At 43.3% G+C, this 16,856-nt stretch overlaps 1 protein-coding gene across 12 annotated transcripts in view; it reads right to left on the reverse strand.

The window, feature by feature from the left end:
• Nucleotides 1-16,856, reverse strand: part of arfgap1 (ADP-ribosylation factor GTPase activating protein 1) — a 56,777-nt gene that overhangs the window by 7,297 nt on the left and 32,624 nt on the right. For 8 of the 12 annotated variants that reach the window (XM_072514855.1, XM_072514861.1, XM_072514860.1 and 5 more), the window contains 6 exons: nt 6,944-7,024; nt 6,726-6,837; nt 5,191-5,247; nt 4,848-4,880; nt 4,539-4,568; nt 2,893-2,949 (listed from right to left, as the gene is read on the reverse strand). In XM_072514855.1, the coding sequence (XP_072370956.1) occupies nt 2,893-2,949; nt 4,539-4,568; nt 4,848-4,880; nt 5,191-5,247; nt 6,726-6,837; nt 6,944-7,024 (370 nt within the window). The remainder of the gene's footprint in view (nt 1-2,892; nt 2,950-4,538; nt 4,569-4,847; nt 4,881-5,190; nt 5,248-6,725; nt 6,838-6,943; nt 7,025-16,856) is intronic. The other 4 variants (XM_072514864.1, XM_072514863.1, XM_072514859.1 and 1 more) reach the window with 2 other exon arrangements.

Consider the following 16,856-nt stretch of genomic DNA (forward strand, 5'->3'; position numbering starts at 1 on the left):
TGCAGTTAAAAGCAAATATTGGTAGGATTTTCATCTGAGACATCAGGTTGTGAATTCAAGTCCCACTCCAGGATTTGAGCACAGAAGTCAATGCTGGCACTCCAGTGCAGTGCTGAGTGCTGCATTGCACAAAGCAAAAAGAGCAGAGGATACGGGAAGTCTGCAGAGGGATTTGGATAGTTTAAGTGAATGGGCTAAGGTCTGGCAGATGTAATACAATGTTGGCAAATGTGAGGTTATCCATTTTGGTAGGAATAACAGCAAAAGGGATTATTATTTAAATGATAAAATATTAAAACATGCTGCTGTGCAGAGGGGCCTGGGTGTCCTCGTGCATGAGTCGCAAAAAGTTAGTTTACAGGTGCAACAGGTGATTAAGAAGGCGAATGGAGTTTTGTCCTTCATTGCTAGAGGGATGGAGTTTAAGGCTAGGGAGGTTATGCTGCAACTGTATAAGGTGTTAGTGAGGCCACACCTGGAGTATTGTGTTCAGTTTTGCTCTCCTTACCTGAGAGGGTGTGCAGAGGAGATTCACTAGGTTAATCCCAGAGTTGAGGGGGTTGGATTATGAGGGGAAGTTGAGTAGACTGGGACTGTACTCATTGGAATTTAGAAGGATGCGGGGGGGATCTTATAGAAACATATAAAATTATGAAGGGAATAGATAGGATAGATGCGGGCAGGTTGTTTCCACTGACGGGCGAAAGCAGAACTAGGGGGCATAGCCTCAAAATAAGGGGAAGCAGATTTAGGACTGAGCTTAGGAGGAACCTCTTCACCCAACGGGTGATGAATCCACGGAATTCCCTGCCCACTGAAGCAGTTGAGGCTCCTTCATTAATGTTTGCAAGATAGAGATCTACCATGTGCTGTTATCACGACCAGCTTAAACTGGTCTTCTGCTGACTTAGCTGTTAACTGCATTGTGAACAATGGTGCCTTCATATTACTATGGCGTTGCTATGGTGTTGCTCTGTCCTTGATCTGACAGCACAAGTATAGTGTCAAACTGTCTTGCAAATGTGCTGCTTTAATCTATAATGGAATTATGCTGTTTCATGCTGTTTTGTGTCTCTGTATGTTTTGAGATGACCTGAGGTTATGAGTGAATTTAAAATGGGTTTTTAAAAACTGGGGCTTAATATTTATACTAAATACAGGTGTATTAGAAAATAGTTGGTTTCCACAGAGGTTGAGTAGACTGGGACTGGACTCGTTGGAATTTAGATGGATGCGGGGGGATGTTATAGAAACATATAAAATTATGAAGGGAATAGATAGGATAGATGCAGGCAGGTTGTTTCTACTGGCGGGTGAAAGCAGAACTAGGGGGCATAGCCTCAAAATTAAGGGAAGTAGATTTAGGACTGAGTTTAAGAGGAACTTCTTCACCCAAAGGGTTGTGAATCCACGGAATCCCCTGCCCAGTGAAGCAGTTGGGGCTCCTTCATTAATGTTTGCAAGATAAAGATAGATAGTTTTTTGAAGAATAAAGGAATAAAGGGTTATGGTGTTCAGGCAGGAAAGTGGAGCTGAGTCCACAAAAGATCAGCCATGATCTCATTGAATGGCAGAGCAGGCTCGAAGGGCCAGATGGCCTACTCCTAGTTCTTATTGTCAGAGATGCCATCTTTTAAATGAGGCATTCAACTGAGGCTGCATCTGCCTCCCAGGTGGGCCTAAAGGTTCCCAATGCATTATTGGAAGGTGAGCAGGGAAGCTGTCCCCAGTTTCCTAGTCAATATTTATTCCTCAATTAACATCACAAAAGCATATTATCTTGTCATTATCACATTGCTGTTGGCGGGAACTTCCTGTGTGCAAACTGATAGTTACGTTTCCTACATTACAACAGTGACAACATTGGCTGGAAAAAGTGCTTTGAGGTATTCCGTTTTTGTGAAAGATGCCCTATAAATACAGATCTTTCTTTTTTTCTTTGGTGTTTGAGTTTCTGATAGCTTTGTGGCAGTTCACTGTGTGCCTCTCAGTTAGTACATAGAACATACAGTGCAGAAGGCGGCCACTTTTTTGGTCACTTAGAGCAATTTAGCATGGCCAATCCACCTAACCTGCACCTGGACCGTGGGAGGAAACCGGAGCACCCGGAGGAAACCTACGCAGACATGGGGAGAACGTGCAGACTCTGCACAGACAGTGACCCAGTGGGGAATAGAACCTGGGACCCTGGCGCTGTGAAGCCACAGTGTTATCCACTTGTGCTAATGTGCTGCCCCACAGTTGACATGCATTGAATGATATGAAGTTGATATTAACTGCATAGTGGATACATACTACACAGATTTAGGATTAGTAATTAAAAACACAGATACCATTTTGATTATGTGTAAATCATGTTAGTCATTTATACCAATCAAATTCTGGCACTGAAATGTAATTATTTAATTAAATAAATTAGTTTGTTTTAGATTTTCAACATGCCAATTCTTTTTTCTTACTTTTCCCTGGTGTCTTACTTTTCACTTTCTTAATCCAATCTTTCTTTCACTCTTTTCAATACTGGATTTGATATTGAATTGTTCCCCCCTCTCAGTCTTTCCAATATTAATTTCCCAATCATTAATATAATTAAGGAGATACCCTGCTGGTTGGTTGCCCACCTGGTCCCAGGGACCGTTTCTCTCACTATGTCACCAGCAGCAAAAACCTTCAGCAACTTAGCGGGCAAAAATCTTTTGATTTGAAGAATGCAGAGGAGGTCGAACTAATGACAGATGAAATTGCAGTAAAATCAATCACAATTGGCTTGCTTCAGTCTATATTATATAGGTGTATTGGGAAAACAGTTGTCTAAATTTATGATATATCCATGATTTCAAGTAATTAGTGTACTCATCATCAGTTTGAGCTCCTTAAGCAGGACTATGTTACCTTGTCCTGAGTAGGTTTGATGACACTCTCATTAATTGTGTGACCTAACTCTGTAGCCTATTTAAAAGCAAGAAAAGAATTTATCAGTAATGAAAGTGTACATCTTAGATATAAGTTGCACATACAGCAAGCAAACAACTCAAAAATGCAATTATCTCAGCTTCAGCATGAACCACAGTACATGCAGACAGGACACAAAGACAATGTCAACACAATAGGCTCTCATGACATAGCAAGCAAGACTTCATTCAGACATCTATTTTACCATATTGTGAATTTTACTGAATACATGAAACACAAGATGCTATTATTAATTTAGTCGGCCATACAATATAATTCTATTTCAGCTGAGTCTGAATTCTAAAGATTTCTTCCAAATAGCAGTATAAAAGGTCTATGTCAAATCTGTTGAAAATCCTAAAAGGTTCAGAGGGCATATTGTTTAAAGTTTCATTTTCAGTGCAGGAATATCTTTCTTAAATAAGGTAAATTCAACTTTGATGGGGGTGCAAAATGACCAAGAGCAGGTCAGCTAGCTGTATACATGTATACAAGTCAGGTGGAATGAATGGAGGGATGGCCAATTCACAACTGTTGGTTTTCCATTTCCACCTATGTAGAAGTTTACCCCAGAGCTCAAAGTAAAATATTACTGGATAACCTTCAAACTCATTTAACAAAAATTGTTGACCAGTTAGCTAAACTTCTACTGTTGAAGGGAATTTCTGTACCAGTATGTAATCACATTTGTAAGCCATTAACTTTTTCAATTACACAGCCTCTATGACCTTTGAAGCTTTCTATCTAAATCAGGAATAAAGCTATAATAAAGCTCTAAAAAGGTCTTCCACAAAGGCAGGGAAGATTGTGCATGTCTGGAAAACAATGTTGGTATACTTTTGTTCCAAATATTTTAATTTTAGAAGGAATTTATTGGTGAGCAATTATATTTCTAAACAGCAGGAAATTGTCTCAATAATTCTCATTTTAAACAGAAAAGGATGACTACCAATCATAAATGCTATGCAGAGATTCTGCTGGTAGTACACCTGTATGGTCAGGGTGCGAAAAGGATCTGATGATTGGAGAGGTCAAATAGCCTGTCAAAATGCAAGTTCCAGACCAGCACAAAGTGCAGTTAATAGTACTGTTAGCCAGATCTCTTCCCAAGCAACTATCACTGCCTTCAGGACAGCAAGGAAGAAAAATAAACAAAACAATACCCTCATTTGATCTAACACCATTTCTTATTTTCACGTACAAAATATTGGATGTCACCTAATAACATGAACCTGGAATACAATCTTGGAAATTAAGAGGGATGTGAGAAAAAGTAATGGGGATCTTTACACTGTGACAGATGTTAATACTAGTGGTCCCTTCTGAAACTTGCAGACGGCAAAATGGAAGAGATAGACCACTGCTCAGAAATAATAACGGCTGCTACCATATACTTTAAAACACCTGATAAATACCTATTACTTGTGCAGACAAACATACGGTTCAAAATAAGTTCCTGAAAAATGAGTAACCACATGGGAATTATGGAATCAAAGCGATGTTGACCAAAATAAAAGGAGAATATTGATGCCACACAATTAATGAATAGTGAACAATCTGGCATGCACAGAAAATAGGCACTTTACCGGCTCTGGCTGTTGTTTGTAGCCCCAAACCTTTATCCAGCAAGAAAGCAACAAGGACAGAACAAGCACCATTTAGCAATGCACAAGTCCCCTCCTCTATTGTTGACCAAAAACATGATTATTGAACAAGAAAGCATTCAATGCTGTAATGCTGATTACATTTGAGGTGCTGTTCAACTTGAAACAAAAAATTTAGATTCTATTGTTTTTTTGCTCGAGGCTGTTAACTTTGGTACTGAGCTACTTCAGCCAAACGTGGCAACATCTGACATACAGAATATAGAACAAAATTGAATAAATGAACAGTACCTTTTGTGTTGCCTGACTTCCGAGTTTTGCTGCCTAGTTGAGCAAAATAATGATGAGTTTCACCAAATATCTACACGCTTCTCAACAGTAAATCACTCATTTCAATATTAAGCATTGTTTTAATAAGTAAACTTGTCAGAAAAAAATGACAATAGAAAAAACAATTGTACATAAAACGTTTTAAATAAATACTCAGGCCTTTAAAACTCTCCTGAACAAATTAACAGAATAGGAAAGATTCAACAAACCTGAATGATTGCAGAAAATGCTGCATTGCTATAATTATCTAATTGGAAATGTTTATGCACCTTAATAAAATCAGAAATTGGAATAGGCTACTTACACCTTCTTTTGCTGCTGATGCAAACTTTGTGGCCCCAACAGTAAAATTGCTCCAGCCCTGAAAAACAGTGAACATATTCAAAATAACTGATTTTGTCATTCATTGGTGGTTATTTATAGTAGTTACATTAGTTTTTGATTTCTCTAATGTTGGTTTGCAATTCCAAGACCAATAATAAACAATATTTACAAAATTGGCAGGCATGTGAACCTTTCAACAATTCGGATATTCAACCATACTGACTACAATTCTCCTCCATATGCCCAAAGCAAGCAGTTTATGGGTCAATTAATTAATCAGTGCTTGCAAGTAAGAAGATTCTCTACATTCATATGGACAGTTCAAAGGTTTGAACACTGGTTAACATTAAAAATGTAAATATCATATGTATGTGTACTTACTAAAAATTCAAGTTAGTGTTTGGAGTTTTATATTCTTCCAAAATAGGGTAACCAAAAATTGAGACTTTACATTATTGAAAACATTAGGAGCAGCCAGGAGTTATTTTATGATCCTTACTTTATATTGCATACTTACAAGCAGATCCCTCACCTTTAGTTTTGATTCATTTTAGCACATTCACAAATCAGAAGGTTATGGGTTCTCAAGACTTGTTTCAAGACTTGAACACAAACTCCAGGCTGACCTTTCTGTGCTGTACTGAAAGAGTGCTGAAGATTAATTGGTAATTTCAGCTTGCTTTTTGTGATACCTTGCTGTATTACAAACTGGCTAGCATTTTGCCTATAAAACAACACTATAATCTGAAAATAATTAATAAATTGACTGCACGACATTTAGGGATATCCTGAGTAGGTGAAATACATTTGTGCTCATTTTAGCTTTCTTTTTCATGACATTGCTTATTGTTAATAAGAACCATACCATACTTTATAAAGCAGAATGTATTATTATTCTGTATTATTATTCTACCAGGAAAGTATTTTTTAAGGCTAGAAAATCGAATTGCTGTAAGCAAGCACAAACTAATATCTGAACTGATTTAATCAATTTGTTCTACGCGTTCCTATATGCCCAAAATATAACCTGCCTGGAAAGTATTGCTACAATTTAAATACTATGGCAATTGCTGGAAGTTAGCGTGGTTAACTTTCAAAAAAGCCAATTAGACTCATAAACCAACAAGAAACATCCAGATGTGAATAATGCAACCAACAGAACAATATTTTATCTTGATCTTTTATTCATAGAACAGAACAACACTTTATTGGAAAATCACTCCACAGCACAAAAATCTGAGCAGGTTGATAAAGCCAGCATAAAATCAATTTTCTTCAATAAACAGACATAACTCATTTGTACTACTAGTACAGAGTTTAGATAGCAGGTACAAGGTTACTCCCAAATCTTTATCACACTTCAAGATAAAATTCACATGAAAACAGTGGCATTTAGTAGTCATGCATAATTAAAATTAGGTATTAAAATTAGATATTAACTAGTAGCCAAAAAATTCTCCCACTATCGTTCTAAGGCAAAACTATAACTGCAACAAAACCAAAATATTTTCATACCGAATAAAGAGAAGTCATGGCACTGTTGAGAAAATCATCTTCCTTTTTCTGAGATGCAGCAGTGTTTCCAAATCCAACATAACGATTATCCTGATTACCATATCCTCCACCACTTTAAATAATTAAAGGAAATTAATTACCACTTGTTCAACTGAAAATAACAGCAGGAGGAATAACAAATCACATCATAGATACATTTATATAACGTGTAATTTTACCTTTGATAGGAGTTATCATCATTCAGCCAGTCCTCAAACATTTTATCAGAGGATGATACAGAGGTTTGGTTTGGTCCAGAACTACCAATGAAAATAAATAAATAAAATAAATGTACTCTGAATAATGACATATAGATATAACCAGGTGGCACATTAAGATTTCTCAATTGCTTCTTTAGCTTGAGTCTCAAGGATAGGTTCCTTGACAAGGTGCTTGTTGAACAGACAAATAATGAGCCTACATTGTATTTAATAGCATGGTTGTGGTAATATTACTGACATGTTTTAACCTATTTACATAATGATTGAGAATACCTGCCATACTCCATGCATCACATTTCAAATAAAATGCAAACAAATCAAAACTAAGCAATCTTAAAATATACATATTTTATAACAAAAGGGAAAAAAGATGATCAACCTATTTTTAAAAAAAATCTTTTTAAAGAGTACCCAATTATTTTTTTTCCAATCAAGGTCCAATTTAGCGCCGCCAATCCACCTAACCTGCACATCTTTGGGTTGTGGAGGTGAAACTCATGCAGACATGGGGAGAATGTGCAAACTCCACATGAACAGTGACCTAGGGCCGGGATTCGAACCCGGGTTCTCAGCGCCGTCGTCCCAGTGCTAACCAGTGTGTCACATGTCGCCCTGATCAATCTATTTTTAAAATAGAATTTGAGCCAAGATGAAGAGCCTAGAGGGGCCAAATGAAAGATGCTTCCAACAACAATTAGGCTTTAACTGATCGAGCAACGTATTTAGATCACATTTCAACAGTAAATACTTGAGCAGTGGCAGTACACATACAGTCAGATTAAATCCAGTCTCAGAAGACCACTGCTGCTCTCCGCTTTGAGAGCTGACGGTTGGTGATTTAACCTGAGGGTCACCACACCTCAGGCGAGGGGCAAGGCTGAGCCTACATGAATAACCTAAGCCGGTACAGGATTTGAACCCTCGCTGTTGGCGTCACTCCGCATCACAAACCAGCAATCCAGCCAACTGAGGTAACCGACCCCCTTCTACAGATCAATCATAAAATGTCTTTTGCAATTATGGTTCAACCTGAAACACTGCTCCAGATTAAACTTTTCTAACACCTCAAATCATACATACTTTGAAAAGGTTTCCCTATAAGTGGCCTCTTTCACTCTTCATTTAACCCTACCCACTCTTTTGCTGCTAAATCCACATCAACTTCATTCAAATTCTATACAATCAATCCTTGCACCCAGTTCTGTTCAATTGGTAGTCACTACATCTATGTAGCTTCTCACACAAAGCGCTTTTCCCGAAAATACAATTTTTTTTTTTTTGTTTCATTCAAGTCTAACGAACAGCTCCTGCCTTTTGATAGTGCAACCATAGGCCTTCGTCTATCCACATCTTGGTCTAGCTATCTCCTCTGACCTCAAATAGAACTCCCAAATCTCCTTCCTTACTAAAACTGCCAGAACTTTTGTGCCAAACAATTCTTCTCTCAACAACATAATTATGTCATTGTTACTTCATGGCCAAGAGATGCAGGTGTGAATGCCACACAACTTGCTTACCCATTGCTCAACCAATATTTTGTAAAGTTGAACGTAACCCCCTCACTTTTGTACTCTATTCCTCTACTATTAAAGCTAATGCTCCCATATCCATTTTCAACAACCTTGTCACTTCCTCTTGCTATCTTCAAAGATTTGTGAATGCACACACCCAGGATTCTTCATTCCTTCACCATCTTAAAGTTGTACCATATTGTTGATATTGCATCTCCTTCTCCTTCAAACCAAGATGCATTATTTCACACTTGTGTGTTAAGTTTCATCTTCCATATGACTGCCCATTTTACTTGTCTAGCCATGTTCTCTTGTAATCTGTTACTATCTTCCTCACTGTACATTAAATTTCTGAGTTATGTACTATCTGCAAATTTTAAAATTATGCCCCATGTACCCAACTCCAGGTCATAATGTATCGTTAAAATATAGATATGTGTAAGGTGGTACATTTTTGGTAGGAAGAAGGAGATTACGTAATTGTTAGAAAATAAGTGTATGTTATGTTAAGGAAACATAATCTCTGTATTTGCAACTTTAAATTATGAAAGAAATTATTACAATGCTCTCATTCAGAAAGTCAAAGTGTTTGACAGAATACTGTACAAGTATTAAATTTAAAAGTTTACTTTCTGCATGTTAAAGATCTCATTATTTAATGTTTGAAGAAAAAACCAGTTCCTTCATTTGATTTCATGAGTTTCAGAATACATCCAATAACCTTGAGTCACTTCATCTTCATATTAATCATAGAGAGTACAGATGGATGCAGGGAAGATGTTCCCAATGTTTTTTAAAAATATATATATTTATTAAAGTTTTTTAACACAATTTTTCTCCCTTACAAACAATAACCACGCCCCCCCCCCCGTAACAAAAAAAAACAAAACGAGAAATCGCGCAGAGCAAGATATATACATGGCAAAATGATATATTTACACAGCTTTGTACACTGGCCCTCTCCCGTACGTGCCAGTTTCCCCAACCCTTCATGTTGTCTCTTGCTCATCACCCTCCCAGGCAGTCCCCCCCCACCCCCCCCAAAGGTTGCTGTTGCTGCTGACCGACCTTCCTCTAACGCTCCGCAGCGGTGCCGTCACCAACGCCCCCAGACTCATTCCTTTGCAGGACGCCATCTCCATCCTCTTTCATGCCGCCCCCTCTCCCTCCATAACCCACTTGCGGATCATCGCCACATTTGCTGCCCAGTAGTAGCTCCCCAGGTTTGGCAGTGCCAACCCTCCTTGGTCCCTACTGCGTTCCAGGAAGCCTCTCCTTACTCTCGGGGTCTTATTCGCCCACACAAACCCCATAATACTCCTGCCTACTCTCTTAAAAAAGGCCTTAGTGATCACGATGGGAAGGCACTGAAACACAAACAGAAACCTCGGAAGGACCACCATTTTGACCTACTGCACTCTATGAGACACATGTCTCATCTTTTGAAATCCTCCTCCATTTGCTCCACCAACCTCGTCAGATTCAGTTTATGTAAGGTCCCCCAACTCCTGGCTTTCTGGATCCCCAGATACCGAAAGCTCCCCTCCGCCCTCCTCAGCGGTAGGTCCCCTATCCCTTTTTCTTGGTCCCCCGCCTGTAATACAAAGAGCTCACTCTTCCCTACATTGAGCTTATAGCCCAAAAACTCCCCAAACTCCCTTAAGAGTCTGCATGACCTCCACCATCCCCTCCATTGGATCCGCCACGTACAGCAACAGGTCATCCGCATATAGCGACACCCGATGCTCTTCTCCCCCTCGGACCACCCCCCTCCATTTATTAGACTCTCTCAATGACATGGCCAATGATAGCTGCCACTATCTCCGCCTCTCCCTCCTCCGGTGGCATCATTATCACGTTTAAGAGCCGCCGCACATTGGTGTTTAATTGCCTGCCACTTTACAAATCCCGTCTGGTCCTCATGGATTACCCCCGGGACACAGTCCTCGATCCTCGTGGCCAGCACTTTTGCCAGCAACTTTTCATCCACATTGAGGAGCGAGATCGGCCTGTACGATCCACATTGCAGTGAGTTCTTGTCCCGCTTTAGGATCAAGGAAATTGTCGCTTCTGACATTGTCGGGGGCAGGGTCCCCTCCTCGCTTGCCTCATTAAAGGTCCTCACCAGTAGCGGGCCAACAGGTCTACGTAATTCCTGTAGAACTCCACCGGGAATCCGTCCGGTCCCGGGGCCTTCCCCGCCTGCATGCTCCCCAAACCCTTGCTCAGCTCCTCCAACCCAATTGGTGCCCCCAAACCAGCCACTTCTTGCTCCTCCACCCTCGGGAATCTTAGTTGATCTAGGAATCGTCTCATCCCCTCTTCCCCCGTTGGGGGCTGGGATCTGTACAGCTCTTCATAAAAGGCCTTAAATACATCGTTTATTTTTGACGCACTCCGAACCGTGGCTCCCCTTCCATCTTTGACTCCCCCTATTTCCCTCGCTGCCATCCTCTTACGGAGCTGGTGTGCCAGCATCCGACTGGCCTTTTCCACATACTCGTAGGTCGCCCCCTGCGCTTTCCTCCACTGTGCCTCCGGCTTCCCTGTGGTCAACAGGTCAAACTCCGCCTGGAGCCGTCGTCTTTCCCCAAGTAATCTTTCCTCCAGGGCCTCTGCGTATCTCCTGTCCACTCAAAATCTCCCCCACTAATCTCTCCCTTTCCATACCCTGTCTTCTCCCTATGAGCCCTAATGGAGATTAGCTCTCCCCTGATCACCGCCTTCAACGCCTTCCATACCACCCCCACCCGCACCTCCCCGTTGTCATTGGCCTCCAAGTACCTTTCGATACACCCCCTCACCTTCCCACACACCACCTCGTCCGCCAGCAGTCCCACATCCAGCCGCCACAACGGGCGTTGGTCCCTCTCCTCTCCCAGCTCCAGTTCCACCCAGTGCGGGGCATGGTCCGAAACGGCTATGGCCGAATACTCCGTCCCCTCCACCCTCGGGATGAGCGCCCTACCCAGAACAAAGAAATCTATCCGGGAGTAGGCTTTGTGTACATGGGAGAAGAAAGAAAATTCCCTGGCCTGTGGCCTTGCAAACTGACATGGGTCCACTCCCCCCATATGATCCATAAACCCCCTAAGTACCTTGGCCGCTGCCGGCCTCTTTCTAGTCCTTGACTTTGAGCGGTCCAGTGCTGGATCCAACACTGTATTGAAGTCCCCTCCCATTATCAGGCCTCCGATCTCCAGGTCCGGAATGCGGCCCAATATGCGCTTCATGAATCCTGCATCATCCCAGTTCGGGGCGTATACGTTTATCAACACCACCCACGTCCCTTGCAGCCTACCGCTCACCATTACATATCGCCCTCCATTGTCCGCTACAATAGTCTTGGCCTCAAATGACACCCGCTTTCCCACCAATATTGCCACCCCTCTATTCATCGCGTCCAGTCCCGAGTGGAATACCTGTCCTACCCATCCCTTTCTTAACCTGATGCGGTCCGCCACCTTCAGGTGCATCTCTTGGAGCATGACCACGTCCGCCTTCAGTCCCTTTAAGTGCGCAAACACTCGAGCCCTCTTCACCGGCCCATTCAGGACCCTCACATTCCACGTTATCAGCCGGATTGGAGGGGCTCTCACCCCCCCCAACCCAACACCCCCCCCCCCCACAACCACCCCCCACCCAACCACCCCCCCCCCCCCACCACCACCACCACCCCTCACCCCCCCACCACCCCCCACCCCCCCCCCCCTTGTACAAAGGTCCACGCCTCTTCAGGCGTTTCGAAGTAAGTGTTGGCCCTTGCATGTGACCCACAGTCGCGCTGGCTGCAGCATTCCGAATTTCACTTCTTTCCGGTACAACACCGCTTTGGCCCGGTTGAAACCCGCTCTCCGCTTTGCAACCTCTGTGCTCCAGTCCGGGTATATTCGGATCTCTGCATTGTCCCACTTACTGCTCCGCTCCTTCTTGGCCCATCTGAGGACCCACCTCTGTCCGTGAACCGGTGGAACCTCATCACCATCGCCCGTGGCGGCTCATTTGCCTGGGGCTTCTTCGCCAGCACCCGATGTGCCCCGTCCAACTCCAGCGGCCTCGAAGGGGCCTTTGTGCCCATCATCACCTCGAGCATCGTGCTCGCGTATGCCCCGGCATCGGCCCCCTCCACTGCCTCAGGGAGACCCAAGATTCGCAGATTCTTTCTCCTCGACCTGTTCTCCAGGTCTTCGAGTCTTCCCGCCCACCTCTTGTGTAGCGCCTCATTCTGCTCCACTCTCACCGCCAGGCCCACGAGCTCGTCCTCGTTCTGACTGACTCTTTTCTGTACCTCCTGGATCTTAACTTCGTGGGCCTTCTGGGTGATCCAGAGTCCTTCAATTACCGAAAGCATAGGTGCCAACATCTCCTTGCGCATCTCCTCGCGCTGCTCCTCGAAGCAGCGCTTGATGAACTCCTGTAGCTCCCCTTCGTCCCTGGCCGCCGCCATTTTGTTTTCTTTCCCTCGCTTCTCCCGTTGCTCCAGTGCCGCTCCTTTGGCCGTTACACTTCTGGTCCGTTTCATAGAAGTTGGAGGGGGACCTCTCTCTTCCCTTCCCCACGGGTTGCGTCAAAAATAAGTTCCGTTGGGGCTCCTCTAACGAGCCCGAACGTCCGTGGTAGCGGGAGCTGCCGAATCGTGCGGCTTAGTTCCGCATAGCAGCAACCGGAAGTCAGATGTTCCCAATGTTGGGTGTCCCCAAAACCAGGGGTCACAGTCTGAGGATTCAGGGTAAACCATTTTGGATAGAGATGAGGAGACATTTCTTCATCCAAAGAGTGGTGAGCCTGTGGAATTAATTACCACAGGAAGTAGTTGATGCTAAAACATTGAATATATTCAAGAAGCGGCTCGATGTAGCACTTGGGGAGAATGGGATCAAAGGTTATGGGGAGAAAGCAGGATTAGGCTATTGAGTTGGAAGATCAGCCATGATCGTGATAAATGGCAGAGCAGCTCAAAGAGCCAAAACCCCTCCTCCTGCTCCTATGTTCTATGTATTTATAAGAGGCCAGAATTCCAAACAAATCGCTGGCTTCTCCATCGCAAATTCCAATTGTCTCTTTGTTATAGCTTGCACAGGTCGTATGGGGTAGGGATGATCCACTACTCCATGGAGCTTACAGAATATGAGCTCCTGATAAGGGGCGGGGGACCCTTAACTAAGTCTACAGGTGATGAAGGAGTTGTGCTACAAAAGCTAATGATTCGAAACAAACCTGTTGGACTTTAACCTGTTGTAAGACTTCTTACGATGCAAATATTGTTAGTGATAGGAGGCTGAGAATGACATTAAAATGTTGAGGGGTAAGTTATATTTAACTGAATCTGTAATATCGTGGGCCTGACGAAAGCCTATGGAGTCGGGGGTCTGGTTTTCCCAGAAGCCCTCGGAGAATACTTGCCCCCTTGCTGAAAGGGGGTGGAGCCTCAGAGAGCTTCTATAATGAAGCCAGCCAGCTCAGAACCGGCCGCCACTCACTCGGAGGAGCAACTTTGGCTAAAGGCTCTATTTATAAACTTCAATAAACCTCCTGTTTATCCTGCAACCCAATATGGATGTATTCCTTTGGGGGCGGTTACAATAGTATCATCTGAGCTGTTATAATTTTAAATACTTTTCGCACTATTAGTATCAGTTCAAAAAGATTGAACTTTTCAAGTTTTTCAGGGGAGAAGGTAAAGATAGCAACTGAACGTAAATATGAAAACAATAAATCTTTTACTTATGTTAATTCTGGTTACTTTGCAATAATGTAAAGACTCCATTATCTAAATGGTCAAACCGTCGATTGTTGATTTCACCTAATATTGCTACAATATCCATTGTGGGTTAATTAAATCATGAAAGGTATATTATCTACAAACTGGCTTAAGTAGAGATAGCAAATGCCCTCCCACATTCTCTTTTACATGTAAACAGAAATGGTAAGCTGTGTTTATATGACAGCAACAAGAAGCTGTCTAAATTTTAATAATCAGAACCAACTTGGCTTTGAAAAGCATGAGAACTGGTGAACCCTAATTTGGTGGGTTCATAATGAGTGTCTTTTTTCATATCTAAGGAACAAAGAAAAAGTGGAGTCCGTTTTCATAGAAATTACAGTGCAGGAGGCCATTCGGCCCATCGAGTCTACACCGGTCCCTGAAAGAATACCCTACCTATGCCTATCCCCGTAACCCAGCAACCCCATCTAACTTTTGGATACTACGGTGCAATTTAGCGTGACCAATCCACCTAGCCTGCACATCCTTGGACTGTGGGAGGAAACCCACGCAGACACAGGGAGAACATGCAGTCTCTGCACAGACAGTGACCCAAGTCGGGAAACGAACACGGGTCCCTGGCGTTGTGAAGCAACAGTGCTAACCACTGTGCTACCGTGCCACCCCAATAGTTTCACGGTCATCGTCAGACTTTTAATTCCAGATTTTTTTTAATTGAGTTCAAATTTCACCATCTGTAATGGCAGGATTTGAACCTGGATCCCTGGTTTATGAGTCCAGTGACAATACCACTACGCCACCACCTCCCCTTGTACACCAGGCGTACAACAGAGACGTCCAGTCTGTTGTAAAGGAAAAATGGGTGAGGCAGGACATGGTACATTTCACTAACCAATATATAGAACAACAATTGTCTGTTAAAATTCCACGGTTATGCTTTTAGAAAATACGGAACAGAAAAAAGATGCACCCCATACTGTAGAGAATTATGGATCCGCCTAATCGGGTGACTGTTGACAGTCCTAGAACCAAAAAAATGACTATATGAAAAATCAGGTTGATCAAGGTTTGGGAGCTAAGAATTGGGAGAAGTTCAATCTGTTTATTTGGAGTCATTGGAGATCTGGATCTGCGGGCAGTGATGTGAACTATAGCAGTAAAATATAATTGTTTCAGTTTTCTTTGCGTTTAATGTGGTTTTGACTTTAATAAAAAACGCTCTCTTTAAATTTTGGTGTCGGACTTCCGGTGACGGCTATGGAGTGAGTGGTTGCACAGGGCAGCTCCGGCTTGAAGGCGTTGGTTTGGGCACTTTGTACCCGTTAGTGGGGTCGCTCCGGCAGGAAAGTGGTGCAGAAGGTGTAGAGGGAGAGGTTCTACCCAGGATTGGTATGTCTACTGGATACCAGATCCGACAAAAAAGTCAAAGACCTTGCTAAGGTCTTGGCGGCACCTGTGGCACAGCAACAATTGTGGATATGGCGGAGAGAGAAGGGTCAACGCCAGTGGGAACGGCTCAGATAGAACAGTTGATGGCCTTCATCAAAGATGAATTTCAACAGCAAAGAAAGGAGCTGTATGAGGACTATTTGAAGGCCATCGAGGGTGCAGTAGCACCTCTGCGAGGTTCGATGGACCGAGTAGAGAAGTGCCTTGAGGCATAAGGAGCAAAGATACAAGAGGTGGAGACAGTGGTGCCTGACCAGAGCGACCGGATCGTGTTCTCGGAGGCGCTGAGGGTGAAGGTGGAGGAGCAAGAAAATAGGTCCAGGCGGCAGAACCTATGGATTGTGAGGCTGCCAGAATGTGTGGGAGGAATGAGCACCAGGAAATATGTGTCACGGATGTTGGCCTGCTGGTGGAGCAGGGAGTGCTGGACAAGGCCCCAGAGGTGGACAGGGCCCACGGGTCTTTAAAGCAGAGGCCGAGAGCGGGAAGCCCATTGTGGGCTGTGATTGTGCAGATGCACAAATTCGTGGAGAAGGAAAAAATCCTACGATAGGCCAGGGAGAAGTGAGACTGTGAATGGAAGGGGAACCGTGTCTGAATATATCAGAATATTGGTGCAGCGCTGGCAAAGAGGCGTGCAGGATTCAACAGGGCCAAGGCGGTGTTGTACCAAAGGCAGATCCGGTTTGAGGCGTTGTACCTGGCAGAACTGTGGGCCACTTTAGAAAGCTCGGAGTACTATTTTGAAACGCAAGAGGCTAATGACTTTGATGCTCAATCAATAACTCCAGAAGCGAGATTGGAAGACAATTGAAGGCTTTCTTGGACTAGATGTTTCCCCCAGCAGCGCAGATACAGAATGCAGCTGCTAGGGAGACACAGGCTCTTATACTCCGCCTTACTGGGCGGAACCAGCAGATAGGCTTCACCAATGATATCGCTGTCTCCGGTACGTCCCACACCAATGGTCTTACAGCATCAACCTGGGTAACGTAATACCCCTAATACCGACTACCACATTCACCCCGTTAAAAAAAAGAGAGTCCGGCGGGGGTGGTGGTTTCGCATTATACAGTGGTAGAGGTTGAGGTTATGGTGGTACACAGTATACATTAGTGCAGCGTTTTGCCTTGTTACATGTCGCACCTATTTACAGTATTTATTTACATTCAAAATGAAGCAATTA

This window comes from Scyliorhinus torazame, chromosome 8 (assembly GCF_047496885.1).
Source record: "Scyliorhinus torazame isolate Kashiwa2021f chromosome 8, sScyTor2.1, whole genome shotgun sequence".
Lineage (NCBI taxonomy): Eukaryota > Metazoa > Chordata > Chondrichthyes > Carcharhiniformes > Scyliorhinidae > Scyliorhinus > Scyliorhinus torazame.